This window comes from Vicia villosa, unplaced genomic scaffold (genome assembly GCF_029867415.1).
Source record: "Vicia villosa cultivar HV-30 ecotype Madison, WI unplaced genomic scaffold, Vvil1.0 ctg.000283F_1_1, whole genome shotgun sequence".
In the NCBI taxonomy this organism is placed as follows: domain Eukaryota; kingdom Viridiplantae; phylum Streptophyta; class Magnoliopsida; order Fabales; family Fabaceae; genus Vicia; species Vicia villosa.
The window spans coordinates 824,753-841,620 of record NW_026705121.1 but is presented as its reverse complement, the minus strand read 5'-3'; the positions used below and the strand labels follow the sequence as shown (position 1 = coordinate 841,620).

Sequence of the window (16,868 nt, the reverse complement as noted above, 5' to 3'; positions counted from 1 at the left end):
GTGTTTCTTTCTAGATTTTTCTTTATAATGTGTAACATAAAATTTTAATTTAATTTCTATCACAGTCGTAATTTAATTTTTAACATTTCTTACATTTTGGACAATTTTGAATTAAATCTACTCAACTATAATTTTATTCGATCAATAGCTTAAAATTTAACTTTGATGGCAATAGACTTTAATTACATTGCACAATGTTTTTACTGTATACTTTCATATAAGTAATTTCATCTAATTTTATTTATTCTTCTGAAATTTATTTTCATTTTAATGACCCAAAAACTAAAAGGAGGAGTTGGGAGATAGATGTTACAGAAGGTGATATACTATACATTATATAGAAAAATATAGCATTTTTTATATTATAAAATAAAAAATACTTGAAATGTTTTATGCTAACTATTCTAAGAAAGTATTTGGCCAAAATAAAATTAGAAAAATGTCAATGCTTTTGAATAAATGTTTAATAGAGATTTGAATCCTTTTGTTTCAGCTTTTCTAAAATGATATACATATTTCTTGTTTAAAAAAAATATAAAGAATTTATAAAAAAACTCAAATAAAAAATTTGCTTACATAATTATTTTAGGTATTTAAACATTTTACTATAACTTTTTTCGAATATCAAAATCTCAAAACATTATTTAAAGTATTAAAATTATTTCAAATAGTTTTTTTTAAATAAAGTTTTTTTAATATTTTAAAATATTTTTAAAAAAATTAGTTTTAAAAAAATAAAAAATATTTTTGAAAATTAAAACAAAAGGACACTGTATTAAATTAAAATTAAAATTTAAGGACAAATTTTAAATAACTTTATTGGTTTACCTTTGTTGTCAATATATCCTCCTTTTATTTGCCATATATAATTTAAGAGTGTAAAGGTAGTGCACTGACAGTGTAAACAAACTTTACACATACATTCAATCAAAATTCTTACACTTGCTATGTCATATTAATTTTTTTAAATTAAAATTGTATTTTAATTGGATATATGATTGTGATTGATTGACAGTGTAAAAATATTTTATACTATTAGTACATATCCTTTTTCTCATAATTTAAAACTTATTTTGTTTTGGGAGATTTACACATAACTATAGGTAAATTGTGTTGCACGGACTTAATTAAAACTATTTTTATTCATCAATTACAATTTATTGCAATTTTATTTATCATTACTATATAATAAGAGTTATAAAATGAGTTAAATGTTTATTCTGTTCATTATTACTATATAATAAGAGTTATAAAATAAAAAAAATTATATGAAAAATTTATTTGGTATATTAATATGTTATTTTTATAAATAGAATAAATTTTATATAAAATATTTAACACATAATTTGATGAGTATAAAAATATGTTTACTTGAACTATATTAAGTTTTAATATTTAACTTATAATTTAAATTTGAAAGTTTTAACTTATTATTTAAATATAAATCTGAAAGGTAGAAGAGAGAGATATTTTAAGTTATATTTTAGAAATAATAAATGTATATTAAAATTGTATTTATATTTTATTTAGGGCTAAATATATTTTTGGTCCTTATAAGTATTTTAAATTTGTTTTTCTAGTACCTATTAAAAAAATGATATATTTTAGTTCCTATAAATTTTTATGGGTGGAGTTTATGTAATTTGCCTTCCCTAACCATATAACTTACTATCTCTAGTCCTAACTCTTAGGGGGTGTTTGTTTCGGAGATACAAATGTTATTCCTGGGAATGTGAAATTGGAATTCATATATTCCTTTGTTTGTTTTAAGTTTTGATAAATTATTCCCGGGTACTTTTTTATTCCTAGGAATAAATTTTGTTCATGAATTTCTTCATTTTCATTCCCATGTAAAAGGATTGGAATCTTACATTCCCATGGAAATATAAAATAACCCACCATAACTTCCCACTCTCATATTATTTTAACACATTTACTTTTCAATTTTTAATTTTTAAAATTTAATTAAAAAAAGAGTAGTGCTATTTAGTACGAAGAAATTTGAAGAAGAAATGCAAGAATGAATATGTGTCACTATTTTAGTGGGGAATTTTAAATTAATTTTAAATTTAGCTTTCTTTTTAATATGGATCATGGGGTTGTGGTGATAATGGATGGTTAGGATTTATTCTTGCATTTCTTGTTTTTCAATTTTCTTAATAATAAGCATTTTCCTTAAAAAAAATCTAACATTATTCCTAAGAACTTTATTCATTTGCCAAACACATTGATAGGAATAAAGTTCCAAGCATTAATATTCCTAGGAATGATATTCCCAAGATTATAATTTTAATCCTTCAAACAAACACACCCTTGATGATAAGAGACATGTTATTTTTTAAATTTATTAATAATTAATGTATCTAACTTGTTATTAGACCAAATTCAACTATTATTGAATGAATCTCAAAAGTAAATTGTCATTTATAAATAGAACCAAGAGATATAAATAATTTTAAAAAAATTTGTGATTTCACATCGTAAATTATTGGTGATAATATAAATTATTATTATAAATATATTTTGGTCAACAAAATCAATTATACTATGAATATAAATATAGTATAATCAGAGCCGTCTCAAACTTTTAAGAGGCCCTGTATAAGAAGTTGAAGTTATCTACAATTAAATCGTGAAATTTTTTTAAGGGGCCCTATTTAAGCGTAAATTAGCAGTGAAATATATAATCGGAGGCCCTTTTTGTTATAGCTAAAACATGAAAAAGTGTGAGGCCCGGTGCTGTAGGTCGCCTTGCACGCCCTTAAAGACGGCTATGAGTATAATACTAAAATTACATATTTGGTCATTTAATTATATATATCACTTGTATATATAAATATATATTATTAATATTAGGGGTGGCAAACGGAGATGCAGTCCAGTATATGTCCGCTTCGCAAAAGCCTGCGAAAAAATAGAGCGGAACAGGCATATTTGATAGTGTGGACTTAAAATCTTGTTCCGTCCCGCACAAACATGAGGGCTGGGCGGGAAAAGCTCGCGAGCATTGATCCTACTAGGCCTAAAAATCATAAAATTGTATGAAAAAATTCAATGCCCGCAAAAAAATAGGGAGGAGCAGGGAGACACGTTTACGACAATGAGTCTAAAACCTTATCCCGCTCTGCAAAAAAGTGCGGGCAAAACGGATTTTCCACTCCTAATTAATATCATATACTTTGGTATAAAAATTTAAAAAAGATTTCTTTATATTTTTAATGGTCAAAAAGTATATTTAAAAAAATATATTATTTATTACTGGTATAATATTAATTAATATTATTTTATTATTTAAAAAAAAACACATAAATGAGAGTAACCAATAGTTTTTTGGTACAAACAAAATCAAAAAGCGACTGTTCCTTCGTCTCGGTCTGCCAACCCAGCCATTGCATACTGCCACTCGGCTACACTTTTTTCTGTTTTTTAGAGAGAGAAACAAAGAACCAAACCAAACGTTTCGTTTTCGTTTTTTTCGTTTTCTTCAAGAACTCAAATCACAAAAACCAAACCCTCTCTCTTCCCCAACTAAAACACCAAACCAATGTATGTTGATTTTTTATTCTGTTTATTCATATGTTACGATACAACGTCCATAAATTCTTTGAACTTTTTCATGTATTTTTTTTGTAAGTAAATTGATTTCTTAATGTTACTGTAGTATTTTATTTTATCATTTTCATGTGATTTGTTGTTTATTCTTGTTCTTAATTTTCCAATTCTTAGTTCTTGTTTGAATTTAAGTAACTTCAGTAGTATCAGTATCAGCACCTTCCGTTACTGTTTTGTCGCGACCGATTTTAGTTATTTAATCAGTACAAGTGTTGCGAAACTGATTGCGGTCGTTGCAGTGTGACTTGACCACAATTTGTTCTTTATCGTAGAGAATAACAGTATCAGTATTGATATCTTTTGGTACCGTTTTAAAACTTTGATAAATTATGTTATATGTTTGGTTAGATATTTGATTTATGATTGAAAATTGTGGCTATGATTAACTCATGTATTTACTTATACTTAGTGGCGTTAAGTAGTTTAATTTTTTTTGGTAATGTGTTCATCTTTTGTATTTTGATTTGATTTTCAGATTTTTAAGCTTTTGAATCCATTGAAGATTTCTAGTTCTTGTGGTGTGAGCTTGGTTTATGCTGTTGATGATTGAAAGCTGTTATTCATTTACATAGATGAATACAGCGAAGTTTTGGGGTCGAACTGTGGGCGATATGCAGATCTTTTCCGGATCACGATACCGTGTTCCGATGAAGAAGCTGATAAGGATTGGTGTTCTGGTTTCATTTGTAATCATGTTTGTTGTAACTTGTGCTTATCTTTACCGGCTGCAAAACCGTACAATTTGTAACAAGTTCTCTACTAGAAAGTGCAAAGAAATTGCTGATTGGCTTCCTCCTGTTCCTGTAAGGGAATACACTGATGATGAGATTGCAGCACAGGCTGTTTTTAGAGATATTTTGAATACACCGGTAGTTATGCCAACGAATCCGAAAATCGCTTTCATGTTTTTGACGCCGGGGTCTCTACCGTTTGAGAAATTGTGGGATAACTTCTTCCAAGTAAGGTTTTGCATATGTGAGTTCATCGGTTTGGTTTTTTTAGCGTCTGTTAATTCTTCTCTTTTTCTCGCAGGGTCATGAAGGGAAGTTTTCCATTTATGTGCACGCGTCTAAGACCAAACCAGTTCATGTGAGCCGTTACTTTGTTAATCGGGATATACGTAGTGGCCAGGTGGTATGGGGTAAAATGTCAATGATTGATGCAGAGCGACGACTCCTGGCAAATGCGCTACAAGATCCTCATAACCAGCATTTTGTTTTACTTTCTGATAGGTAAAATTTGCTCGGTAATTTTGGCACAGTTAGTTTATTTATTTATTTATTTTAGTTTCTGATCTTCTTGTATTGGTTTTGTTGTAGCTGCGTGCCGCTGTATAATTTCAGTTATATTTTCGATTATCTGATGTATACAAATATCAGCTTTGTAGACTGGTATGCTATGTTTCTTCTCGATAGAGTTGGTTGATCTTTTCTTTTACGGTGTCCTTGATTAAAGCGTTACTTACTTTTCTGTTTTAGCTTTCGCGATCCTGGTCCTGTTGGCAATGGCAGATATTCAGAACGCATGTTACCTGAAGTCGAGGTTAAGGACTTCAGAAAGGGTGCTCAGGTACATTTTTGCATCAACGGCCTGTTTGAATTGACTTATTTGTACTAAAATCGTGAATTTTTGTACGAAAACTGTTTAAAATCGTGAATTTTTGCAGTGGTTCTCTATAAAACGGCAACATGCTATTATGGTTATGGCTGATCACTTGTATTACTCAATATTTCAGGCTCACTGTGAGGTGTAGTTTTTGTATATTGTTGTCCTTAAAATGCTTACTTCATAATAAGTCCGATGCTTGATTATTAATCTGAACTAAATTCTTGATTTTACAGCCCGGTGTAGATGGGAAGAATTGCATTGCAGATGAGCATTACTTACCGACTTTCTTCACGGTGAGTATTCCGTTCGTAAACTGTAATACAAATTTGTTTAAACAGTTTTAAACCGTCTACTTATCGGATAATGTTTCTGTATTAGATTGTCGATCCTGGCGGAATTGCAAACTGGTCAGTAACTCATGTTGACTGGTCTGAACAAAAATGGCATCCAAAATCGTATGTGACTCAGGATATTAGTTACAATCTTTTGAACACTATTACGGTAAAGTTCTACATCTGTAACTATAACTTTGTTATATTATTTTTGAGTTAGGCTAATGGATATTCATGTTAACTTCATTGTGTTTGCAGTCCATCGACGAAAGCGTGCATATCACTAGTGACGAGAAGGTATGCTGACAGCTCTCGTGTTCCCCTGATTTATCGAGAATACATTAAGCGATTTAACAATTTTCCTTTTTTTAACAGAAAGAAGTACTACAATGGCCTTGCTTATGGAATGGAATTCAGAAGCCGTGTTACCTATTTGCTAGGAAATTCACACCGGAAACACAAGACAGTTTGTTGAAGCTTCTCTCCAATTATTCATCCTCTTGAGTCAGCGATTTTTTCTATCAATTCTTTGGCTGGATCAGACGTTGCTTTCGGCCTACGTTTTGGTTTCTCATATATGTAACATGAGTTGTAAATTGTAGCAGAGTTGCGGTGATCACATGATAGCTGTTGATATTGTGTCAAGTTGAAGGTACTGGCAATGCAGTTAGAGCGGTTTTATATAGGAATTATAGGTGATTGATAGGATGGATCATTTCCACCCTCTCCGATTTTGGTTTATTAAAGTTTTGCAATTGCATAGCATGTTTTGAGGGAGAGGGTGGATGGTACTCATTTTCTGGTCTTTTGTAAAATTTACATAGTGATTGAATGAAAATACAAATAGTGTTGCAGTTTGATTTGGATTTGAAATGTGGGGAAGTCTTTAAGGTCAAAAGTGTGCAGCTTTTGTTTGGTGTTGGATTTGGGCCAAAGAAGTTCTGAAGTTAGACCTGCCATAATAGTTTCACCATTACCAACCATCACATTTGAAACCTGGTGCATGCTCAACAAGGCCTTTGACCGTTATAGATGTTACTTCCCATTTATCCCCTTTTTCCTTCTTTGTATAGGCTTCATGTGTTAGATTCCTATTCAAGTATATCTTATGATACGAGGCCGAGACAATTTCTTGAGTCAAAGCCAAGTCGTCCTCATCATACAATGACCTCGCCCGTAGAGGATGGCGTGGCAAGTTAGCGCATATGACTCGGGGACAATTTCACCATGCCAATTTAAGTACTGTCTAATAGAGGGGGTGGATTGAGGTCGGTTAATGCAAAGTGGGATTGGATCACTTATATCTGTAGTGGTCCAATAAGCATAATAGTTCACAATTTGTCAATCATGAGATCAGTAAAAGATAAGTGATTAAGTCAAAAGATATAATGCTCCACAATCCCTCAAGCACACGACTTTCACAATTGCCAAGTATAGTTGCATGATTAGGTCATTGGCTTGATATTCTCTTTTGATCTGTGACGCCACCTATAATGAGTAATACTTAATCGTTACTTCTCCGACCCTTACATAAATAGCACACAATATCTCAATTAGACAAGCCTCACACTCTTATTGGTTATTAGATGTTAGAATCCCGATTCTTAGAACCACTTCAATGATGAATTTCTCATCATTTTCTAACAGGACCTCAACCCCACAACTCTTAATGTTGGATGAGCCATCCACGAATATTGTCCATATGGAGGTTTGTGTTCGACGTCTTTGACGTGTTCTTTGCCATGAAATCTGAAAAAAGTTTTGTGTAGGTCCAAATAACCCATGTAGTCACAATTTTAGTTAATTCACAATTTTTTTACATGATTATTACATTATTATTATTGTTTATTTAATGTCTAATTTGTTGGAATTACACCAAATCTATGGAGAATTTTAAATTAATTTTGAGGAACAATTATTAATCAACCGATCGATTTTGCTTTTTGTTCTTCACTATTCATTCGAGTGAATCAATCAACCTTGGTTGCAAGATGATTATGTTACACAATCGAATATGGAAGAGGAAAAGATGAATCAGAGAAGAAAGATGAATTAGGGTTTTAACGAAAAGAAGAAAAAATAGAGTTTCTGCAGAGTTTCTCGATGCCTTTTAAATATGATTTTTTATTCTTTGCAACTGCAAGTGAATCACACACTCTACAATAATAAAGTTACTCCAAATTTGTAGATTTTGAATTTGCTTGATCCATAAGTAAACGACACAATACCTAATTCTACTAAGACAAACAACATACGTGCTTCGACAACAACATGCTTCGACACCATGAATTAAATTCTTAACATAATTTAATATAAAATAACTAATATTTATTATGTGAAACAAAAACCATCGAGAATGGTGGAAATAGGCTAGACTAGGCAATGCTTTAGAAGGCTTGAGTCCGACCTACGAGAAATTTAAAAGGCTTGAGCATGGCCTATGGCCTATCATAAGCTCTTTTTTTCTCTGACCTTTTTAAAAGTCTGGCCTGACTTGAAAGACTATTTAAAAGTCTGATTCTCATTAAGATTTTTAATCCATATTACTTAAGAAGCCTTATAGGCCTTCCTATATATGCATTTATAGGTCGAACTATTTAGTCCTTTTTACTAATATGTATATATAGACAAATTTATTTAGCCATTTTTCTAAGGCTTATAAGGCATGGCCGATATATTAGTCCTTTTTACTAATATATATATATATATATATATATATATATATATATATATATATATATATATATATATATATATATATATATATATATATGAGGAGGGTTATATTTACTCCAAGAGTAAGTTATTATAACTTACTCCACATCTTGACCATTTATTATTTTCAATCTAATGATTAAAAATAATAAATAATTAAATATGGAGAGAGAAAACTATTCATTATTATTTTTAACCATTAGATTGAAAAGAATTCATGGTCAAGATGTGGAGTAAGTATAACCCTCCTCTCTCTCTCAACCGTTAAGATAATTGATCAAACGGTGATAATAAATAGCCTATTTTATAGGAGAAAAATATGCTAAATATTTTATTATTATTATTATTTTATTACATTTAGTATCACCGTTTGATCAATTATTTTAACGGTTGAGATTTGGTGTCAAATTAAACTTTGACACCTTGGTGTCATTTGATCCTATATATATATATATATATATATATATATATATATATATATATATATATATATATATATATATATATATATATATATATATATATATATATATATATATATATATATATATATATATATATATGATCTTCCCGAGCAAATCAGATGGACAACAACAATGAAGGCTTGAAGTTCGGAACGGCTGAGAGGGGAAAAAGGGTTGTACCTGCAAGGCACTCCGATGCCAAAGTAAGTATGTGTTCCACAAGGTACAATAAAGTGAGAGAATTTTGGGGTCAGAAAAGATTACCTTGCCCTCTGTGGCGAGAGGGCTATTTATAGGGTGTCCTTATGCGGAGTTGACTCCTCCTTCTAAGGCGGAGATTTAAGTGACGTGCGAGCTGGCTGCTTACTGGGCACGAGGCTCTCTCGTGGTCGGTTGTCCTGGGCGTTTGCCCGGAGCGGTCCGGGGGAGGCTTCCACGCGTGGTCTAAGGCGCCTTGGGCCGAAGGTTGGATAGGCCCAATTAGAATGATTGGGTCGGTCCAGAACAGGAGCCCCCTAAATCGTTGCTTCTGCTCGTGGGAGTGACGACTTAGAGGAAGTGGATCCGGGGGATCTTCCGAGGACGTGTGCCCTGAGTGTTTGAGGGGGATAGGCCCGAAGCTTCCGGGGAGAGGAAGAATTAGGCTGGTAGTCAGGAAGCGTGTCGTTTCGGGAAAGTCAGTTCGGGGACGCGTCACATTTAATACGAAATGATGGCTATCCTATACCTAGGCTGCTAGGGTTAATGATGGCCATACCGTTTCACAGAGTTGCACGTGCGGCGCATGTGATGTCTTCAGCAGCCTATAAATATCAGGACTCGCCATTTTTCCCAAACTTTTCAAATTCCTTCACTCCGTTATCTCTTCTCCGCTGCCGACCGATAGCTCTGCTGTGGTGATCTTCTTTCTGTTCTTCGTTTCTTCCGCGAAAATCCTACTTGTAAGTTCATATTTGCCTTTATCTATGACTTTTCATGCTTTGATGTTTGTTAGGAATCATTTGCACGTGGTTAGGATAGGTCTTTTAGGAATGATTTTCGATGAAGATATAAGATGAAGCCGGCGATAGGTGGCGGAGATGGAGGATTTCTCCGCTGCTTGCGGCCGTGTACGGTTGAGTCTTTTGCTTGAGGATACCATTTAGCCTGTTGATAGCAGTTTGGGAGTATTGATCAACCGTGACTGTGTTTTTAGCGTTTTTTAGGAGAATAGGTCATTATGACGTAGCGTGTGTCTTTGCCCCTTCCTTTGGTACGTGTCTCCCTTTTGCTCGAATTCTGTTTTTCTGGACGGGGGCAAGGTCGCGGGCCGTTCGGTCCTTGGACCTTTGGTGCTCCCTTTTACTCTGAATGGTGGTGGAAGGGTGGATTTGATTTAATTGTCGAATTCAGTGTTCTCCCCTGTGTTTCAGGTGAAATATGGCCAAAGTGGGGCGTGCGTCAGCCTCGGGTTCGTCGTCCTCTACTCCCCCGGCCCGGCAGGAGGTGCCTCTGTCGGCCTGGATGGTCCAGGAAGCGCTTGACATCGAGAGTTATTTTATGGAGGATGACTCGGATATTTTCACAGAGATTGGGGGTCACGTGGATCCCGCCGGGGACACCTCCAGGAATGGATGGTCGGTTCTTATCCCGGCTGAAGGGGATCGTATCTGTGACGTATATCCCCCCAATTTGCTCCCAATGTACGAGGTAGTCTTCCGGGAGATGGGGTTCCGCGTGCCTTTTTCAGAGTTTCAGATGGCCGTTCTTAACCACCTGGAGGTGGCCCCTGCGCAACTTCACCCTAATTCGACCGCTTTCATCCGGGCGTTCGAGCTGGTCTGCTCTCACCTGAAGATAGGGGCGACAATCCCTTTGTTCTTTTATATATTTTGTGTGCAACGCACGGTGAGGGACGGTCGCTTTGGATGGATGTCTTTGAAGCAGTCTAAGAAAATTTTCAAGTCTTACTCGGATTCCTTGAAGGGTTATAAGCCCCGCTTCTTCCTCATCCGTCCTCAGTCTCGGGAGGCCCGTGACAATGTCTTCGCTAGGGTTCCGACAGTAGATGTCAACGATCGTCCAGTACTTAATGATATTGGGGAGCCGGTCACTACTCGGAGGCATAAATTTAGATTTTTGTGGTCTTGGGATCACTTTGAGTATGGCACTGACCAGTATATCACCAAACTTTCGGATTTGGATGAGGATGCACGGGGGGACTACGCTCTCCTTCAGAACTTCGTGCAAGGCCTTCCTGTGGTCGCCAAAGTGGACCGTTCGGGGAAGCCTGTTGTGGATGAAGATGAAGAGATTGTTAGGGAACCGGGCGTGATCAGTATAAAGGAACTCCTGGCTAGTGGGACTGATGAGGGCGCATTTGCCTATCTGGGTATCTGCCCCTCTCCCCTTTGTTTTGTTATTTTAACTTGTCATTTTGTTGTTGTAGCTTTTGGTAGTGATCTTATGATGGACTGATCCTTACGTTTTTAATTTTCTTTGTAGAGTCGATGGATCGGGCGCGTAATGAACGAATGCTCAGACAGGCGAGCAAGGCCAAGGGGATTATCAAGAAGAGTGCTGGCCCTAGGTTGGCTGTGGTGCAGAGGTCCCCGGCGACGGGCTCAGGCACTTCCTCTTCCTCCCCAGCTGCTGTTGGTTCCCCGTTGCGGGCTTGTGACTAGGGTGAATCCCTGAGGCCGGTCACGGTGCTTCCTTCCCCTCTTCGTCAGCAGCCGGATTCAGACGCGCTGGTCCGTCACAAACGGTAGAGGGCCGAAGCCGTGGATCTGACTCAGGAAGAGGCCGGCGATATCCTTACCATCTCTTCATGCTTCCTTCAGCCCTGGTTCTTTGAGGGAGGACCTTCTCTGGCCATTCCTCGTGGTGAATCTCTTCATATTGAAGGTTTGGAGCCTTCCGTTCGACAAAGATTCTTGGTGCAGGATGCTTCGGTTGTGGTTCGGGTGCTTGAGCTGGCTACCCTTTATGCTCGTTCGGCGCCTTTATCTGCGGAAGCGGTGAGGCTGCTCGAGGAGGATGTTAAGGTGAAGACGTCCGCTCTGGTGGAACGAGACCAGTTGCTGAGGGAGCAGGGCGAGGAGCTGACGACCGTGAAGGCTCGGCTGAATGCGAAGGAAGATGCCTTGGCGGACGTGCAGGGCCAGTACAGTTTGCTCTCTTGTACTCTGTATGGAGCGATGTTATCTTCCTCGGTGAAGGAGGCTTCTCTTCGCCGATCTCAGGCTCATGCTGAGGACGAGACGGAGGAGGAGAGGGCTCTCTTGACCCGAGTGGATTTGATCCAGTACATCAGAGTCTTGGGGGGCGATTGTGTTGCTGCTGTCGAGGACACCTATAATTCAATCTGTGGCCTAGCTTAAGTTGAATAATTCTGGGGTGGAGTTGGTGACCAAGGGCACCGGGCCGTACCATCGTGTGGAGGGTGACCAGATTGTCTCTCCGGTCTTCGGGGAAGAGCCAGCGACTCAGGAAGCCGAGGAAGTTCAGATGGAGGAAGGTGCTTGAAGGTTTTCTATGTTTAAGTGTTTAAGTGTTGGGCCTGCGAGTCTCTTGTTTTGTACTGCTATTCCGGGGGGTATTCCCCCCGTTTTGATTTTGTAAGTATATTACCAACTCGGTCTTCATGGCTGCAGTTGGGCACATTTCCGAGCTTTTTGCCCGTTTTAATTAAGGAATGCTTAGTTTTTAACGTTTATTGTTTCATGTGACCGTTTCTTGGAGTCTATGTGCATGTGTTTTGACTCTTTGGACAGCGTGGCGTTGGTTTCCAACGTCTTTGTCTTTTAATTACTTTTTCTGTTTCCCAGGCGTTTCTATCCCTTTTCTTCTTCTATAAAAGGAGGTCTCATGGACCTTTCTTTCTTCATTTTTACGCAAGGATGGGTGGCGCTAAGGGATGAAAGGTTTCTTCAACCTCGTGCTCTCGTGGAGTGAAGAAGGTGAATGAGAAGAAGAAGGTTTCGACCGGCTCTACTTATCGTTCCCAGGGGGCCCGGGGCCCGGATGCTCAAGCTCAGCTATTTCGCGTGAGAGTCGTGGTTGATGCTGATGGTTCTGAGACTGAGTGGGATGAGGATTGGTATCAGTATCTTCATTCGGAGGATTTTGCCCGTCGGGCAGAGTAAAGCGTTTTCTTTTTATTTGGTGTCTGTTTTGTAACTCCCATGAATGATGAATAAAGTACTGTTGTTGTGTTTTTTGCGTGCTTATCTGTTTTTTATTTTGCTTATTTGGAAGATTTGCTCGATTGTAACGTATTTGATCGCCAAGTGTGTGGAACTGTAGTCGATTACCGGGGACATGAGCCTGGCGGGGGGTGAGTCTCGGATTTCGTTGTGCTGAGTTCCGAGACTCATGGCGTGAACGGTCCCCTCACGAGCGGGGTGTTCTGCCGACATGGTACTTGTTTACGACGGGAGTGCTCGGTATTCGTGCCCCCCCGAAGGACAAGGAGTCCGCTCGATTAAGAGAGCGGACTTCTGTCTTTTTGTTTTATTTCCTTAGGTGCTCAGCGTATACCCGAGCCGCACCTGTGTTTTTAGCTGTAGTATTGTTTGAGCTTCTCAGCGTTCCAAGGTCGAGCGAGTTCTTCTCCTTGCAGGTTTTCCAGATAATATGCCCCGTTTTCGGTCTTTGCTCAAACACGGTAGGGGCCCTCCTAGTTGGCGGCCAGTTTGCCCTCCCGGGAGTCTTTATGGTTTCTTTTGAGTACTAGGCTGTCTACCTTAAATTCTCGTTTAATGACCTTTGCATCGTGTCGTAGGGCAATTTTTTTTAGCGAGGCTTCGCGCAGTGCGGCTCCCGTCCGGATTTCTTCGACTTGGTCGAGCTCTTCTCTAATTGCCTCGAGGTTGCCTTCTATTTCGAGGGGTTTCTCGGTGCGTCTGGTGGGCACGTGTACTTCGACGGGGATCACGGTCTCTGTCCCATATGTAAGTCGGAAGGGGGCCTCCCCGGTGGTGGAGTGTGGGGTGGTACGATAGGCCCAGAGGATGCTGTGTAGTTCCTCGACCCATCCTTTTTTGCTCTCGTCTAGTCTTCTTCTAATGCCCCTCAGGATTACTCTGTTGGCGGCCTCAGCTTGCCCGTTTGTCTAGGGGTGTTTGACTGACACGAAGTGTTGTTTGGTTCCTAATTTTGTGACGAACTCTTGAAAGCGCCCATCCGTGAACTGGGTACCGTTGTCAGTGATGATGTCCAGAGGTATGCCGAATCGGGCGAGGATGTTCCTTTTGTAGAAACGGAGTACGTTCAGAGATGTGATTTTGGCCAATGGTTCGACTTCGATCCATTTGGTGAAGTAGTCGACCGCAACTATGAGGTATTTGTTCTGATTGCTCCCGGTCACGAATGGACCAAGGAGATCCATGCCCCACCAGGCGAATAGCCAGGGAGACGACAACGACTTGAGTTCGTTGGGGGGTGCGAGGTGCATGTCCCCAAAGTGTTGGAATTTTTTGCATCTCTTTACGTATTCTTTGGCGTCGTGCTACATGGTGGGCCAATAGTATCCGGGCAGGAGTACTTTCCGAGCGAGGGATCTTCCTCCTAGGTGTTGGGAGTTGATTCCTTCGTGTATTTCTCAGAGTATGTGGGGGGCCGTGCCCTCGTCGATGCATTTAAGGAGAGGTATTGAGAATCCTCGTCTGTAGAGCCGATTTTCGATCAAGACGTACGAGCAGGCTCTCCTTCGGATTACGGAGGCCTCTTTGAGATTGGCGGGCAGAAGGTCGCTTGTTAAATAGTTGTATACGGGGGTCATCCAGCAGGATGTGTCTCCGATTGCGTTTACGAGCGCTAGCCCGGACGAAGATTCGGTGCTGGGTTTTGGTAGTATTTCCTGGATCACGGATTTGTTGTCCCCCTTCTTCCTCGTGCTGGCTAGTTTTGACAGGATATCCGCTCGAGAATTATGTTCTCTTGGGATATGTTTTACTTTGGCGCTCCTGAATCGGGCCAGTCTTCCGTGCACGAGGGTTAAGTACTCGGCGAGGGTCTCGCTTTTGACTTGATATTCGCCCAAGATGTGGGAAGCAACCAGTTGGGAGTCAGTGAACACCTCGATTTCTCCGGCTTCTAGGTCGTTTGCAAGGCGCAATCCGGCGAGCAGAGCTTCGTATTCGGGCTGATTGTTGGATGTTGGGAATGAGAGGGAGAGGGACACCTCTATGAGAGTCCCTTCCCCGTTTTCCAGGATAATTCCTGCCCCGCTTCTGGATGAGCTCGATGCCCCGTCTACGTACAGGGTCCATCTCCGGGCATTGTTATTTGCTGTTTTGAGGAAAGCCATTTCGGCCACGAAATCTGCTAGGATCTGTGCTTTGAGGTCCTTTCTTCCCTCGTACTTTATGTCGAATTCTGCGAGTTCTAGCGACAAGCGGAGCATCCTCCTGGCCATATCTGGGTGTGCAAGCAATTGTTTTATGGGTTGCTCGGTTCGCACGATTATAGTGTGGTCCAGGAAGTAGTGCCTGAGTCTTCTTGCTGCAGTCACTAGTGCGAGCCCAACTTTTTTGATCTGCTGGTATCTAACTTCGGGTCCATGGAGCGCTTTGCTCGTGAAATAAATGGGTCTCTGGCCCTCTGGGGTTTCTCGTATTAAGGCTGCACTGACGGCCTCGGCGGCCACGGCGAGGTAGAGATACAAGGTCTCACCAGCTTCGGGTCGGGATAAGACTGGTGGACTTGAGAAGGCTTGCTTGAGATGGGAGAGAGCGCGCTCGCATTCCTCCGTCCATTCGAAGGCGGTTTCTTTATGCAGGAGTTTGAATAGGGGCAGGGCATGTTGAGTGGATTTGGCCACAAACCTGGATAAAGACGTGAGCATGCCGTTTAGTGTTTGGATTGATTTCTTCGAGTACGAAGTGGGTAAGTCCGAGAAGGCCCTACATTTGTCTGGATTCGCCTCGGTTCCTCTTTCGGTCAGGTAGAAACCGAGGAATTTTCTCGCTCGGACTCCGAAAGTGCACTTCTCGGGGTTGAACCTCATTTTGCACTTTCAGGCTTGCTCGAAGACCTTTTTGAGGTGGGCGGCATGGTCGGTTTCTTTTTGGGATTTGACGATCATGTCGTCCATGTAGACTTCGAGCATATCGCAAATTTCGGCCTGGAACACTTTGTTCATCATGCGTTGGTACGTTGCGCCGGCGTTCTTCAGACCGAAGGGCATTACATTGTAGTAATAGTTGCCCGATTCGGTCATGAAGGCCGTGTATTTTTTTGTCAATTTTGGACATGGGTATTTGGTTATACCCGGAATATGCGTCCATAAACGATAGTAATTTAAAACCGGCGGAATTATCAACTAGTTTATCTATATTGGGTAGGGGATACGCGTCTTTTGGGAAAGCCCTATTAAGGTCGGTGTAGTCAATGCACATGCGCCACTTTCCATTTGATTTTTTAACAAGTACAACGTTGGAGAGCCAAGTGGTGTACTTGGCCTCTGATATAAATTTCGCCTCTAGGAGGTCTTTTACAGCTAGTTCGGTCGCGGCTGTTTTCTCTGGCGATTGCTTTCTTCTCCTCTGGGCGACACCCTTGCAGGCGGGGTCGATAGTCAGGTGATGGCAAGCCACCTCTGGGTCGAGTCCGGGCATCTCGGCTGCGCTCCAGGCAAACAGGTCGGCATTCTCGCGGAGTGTATCCGGAGTGACGACAAAAGACATATTTATCATAATATGAACACACTTAAGCCATCTATTACAAATTTACCAGGATACAATAAAAGGCGGATTGGATTGAAAGCAAAGACCACAGTCGTAGAATCTGTTTCTAACCAAAGATGGTGCCAACCCTTCTCATAGCACCTAGTCGGATATCGATCCAAACTATAATAATGGGGACACTTTAAAACTATTAACATTTAATAATTATATTGTGCGATATATTTTTAACTAAAAAAACATTATTAAATCAATATTAATTTATTAAAAATATTTTTATTTGTTTCCAATGCGATGTTATTTGTGTTTCCTTTTTATACTACATTAATGACCTCCAAACTATAAAATTTAATAATCCTGCAAAGTTAAAACTAAATATGGTGCGTGATCTTTTGCTTCTAAACGACTGCAAAGGATCAAAAGGGCTCTCTTTTTCTGACATGGTTTCTTGCAGGTTGAAAAAAGGAGAA

At 39.3% G+C, this 16,868-nt stretch overlaps 2 protein-coding genes across 2 annotated transcripts; one reads left to right on the top strand and one right to left on the bottom strand.

Annotated features, from left to right (window-relative positions):
• Positions 1-3,358: 3,358 nt before the first annotated feature.
• On the top strand, positions 3,359-6,939 carry LOC131626371 (glycosyltransferase BC10-like). Its single transcript, XM_058897184.1, has 10 exons — positions 3,359-3,546; positions 4,088-4,571; positions 4,645-4,844; positions 4,932-5,003; positions 5,091-5,181; positions 5,279-5,359; positions 5,454-5,513; positions 5,599-5,721; positions 5,811-5,849; positions 5,928-6,939. The coding sequence occupies exons 2-10, from the start codon at positions 4,185-4,187 to the stop codon at positions 6,054-6,056; spliced, it is 1,182 nt and encodes a 393-aa protein (XP_058753167.1). The 5' UTR covers positions 3,359-3,546; positions 4,088-4,184; the 3' UTR covers positions 6,057-6,939.
• A 7,376-nt stretch (positions 6,940-14,315) lies between these two features.
• Positions 14,316-15,722, bottom strand: LOC131626387 (uncharacterized). Its single transcript, XM_058897203.1, has one exon. It carries the CDS (start codon positions 15,720-15,722, stop codon positions 14,316-14,318), a length of 1,407 nt encoding a protein of 468 aa, XP_058753186.1.
• Between the last annotated feature and the right edge of the window lie 1,146 nt (positions 15,723-16,868).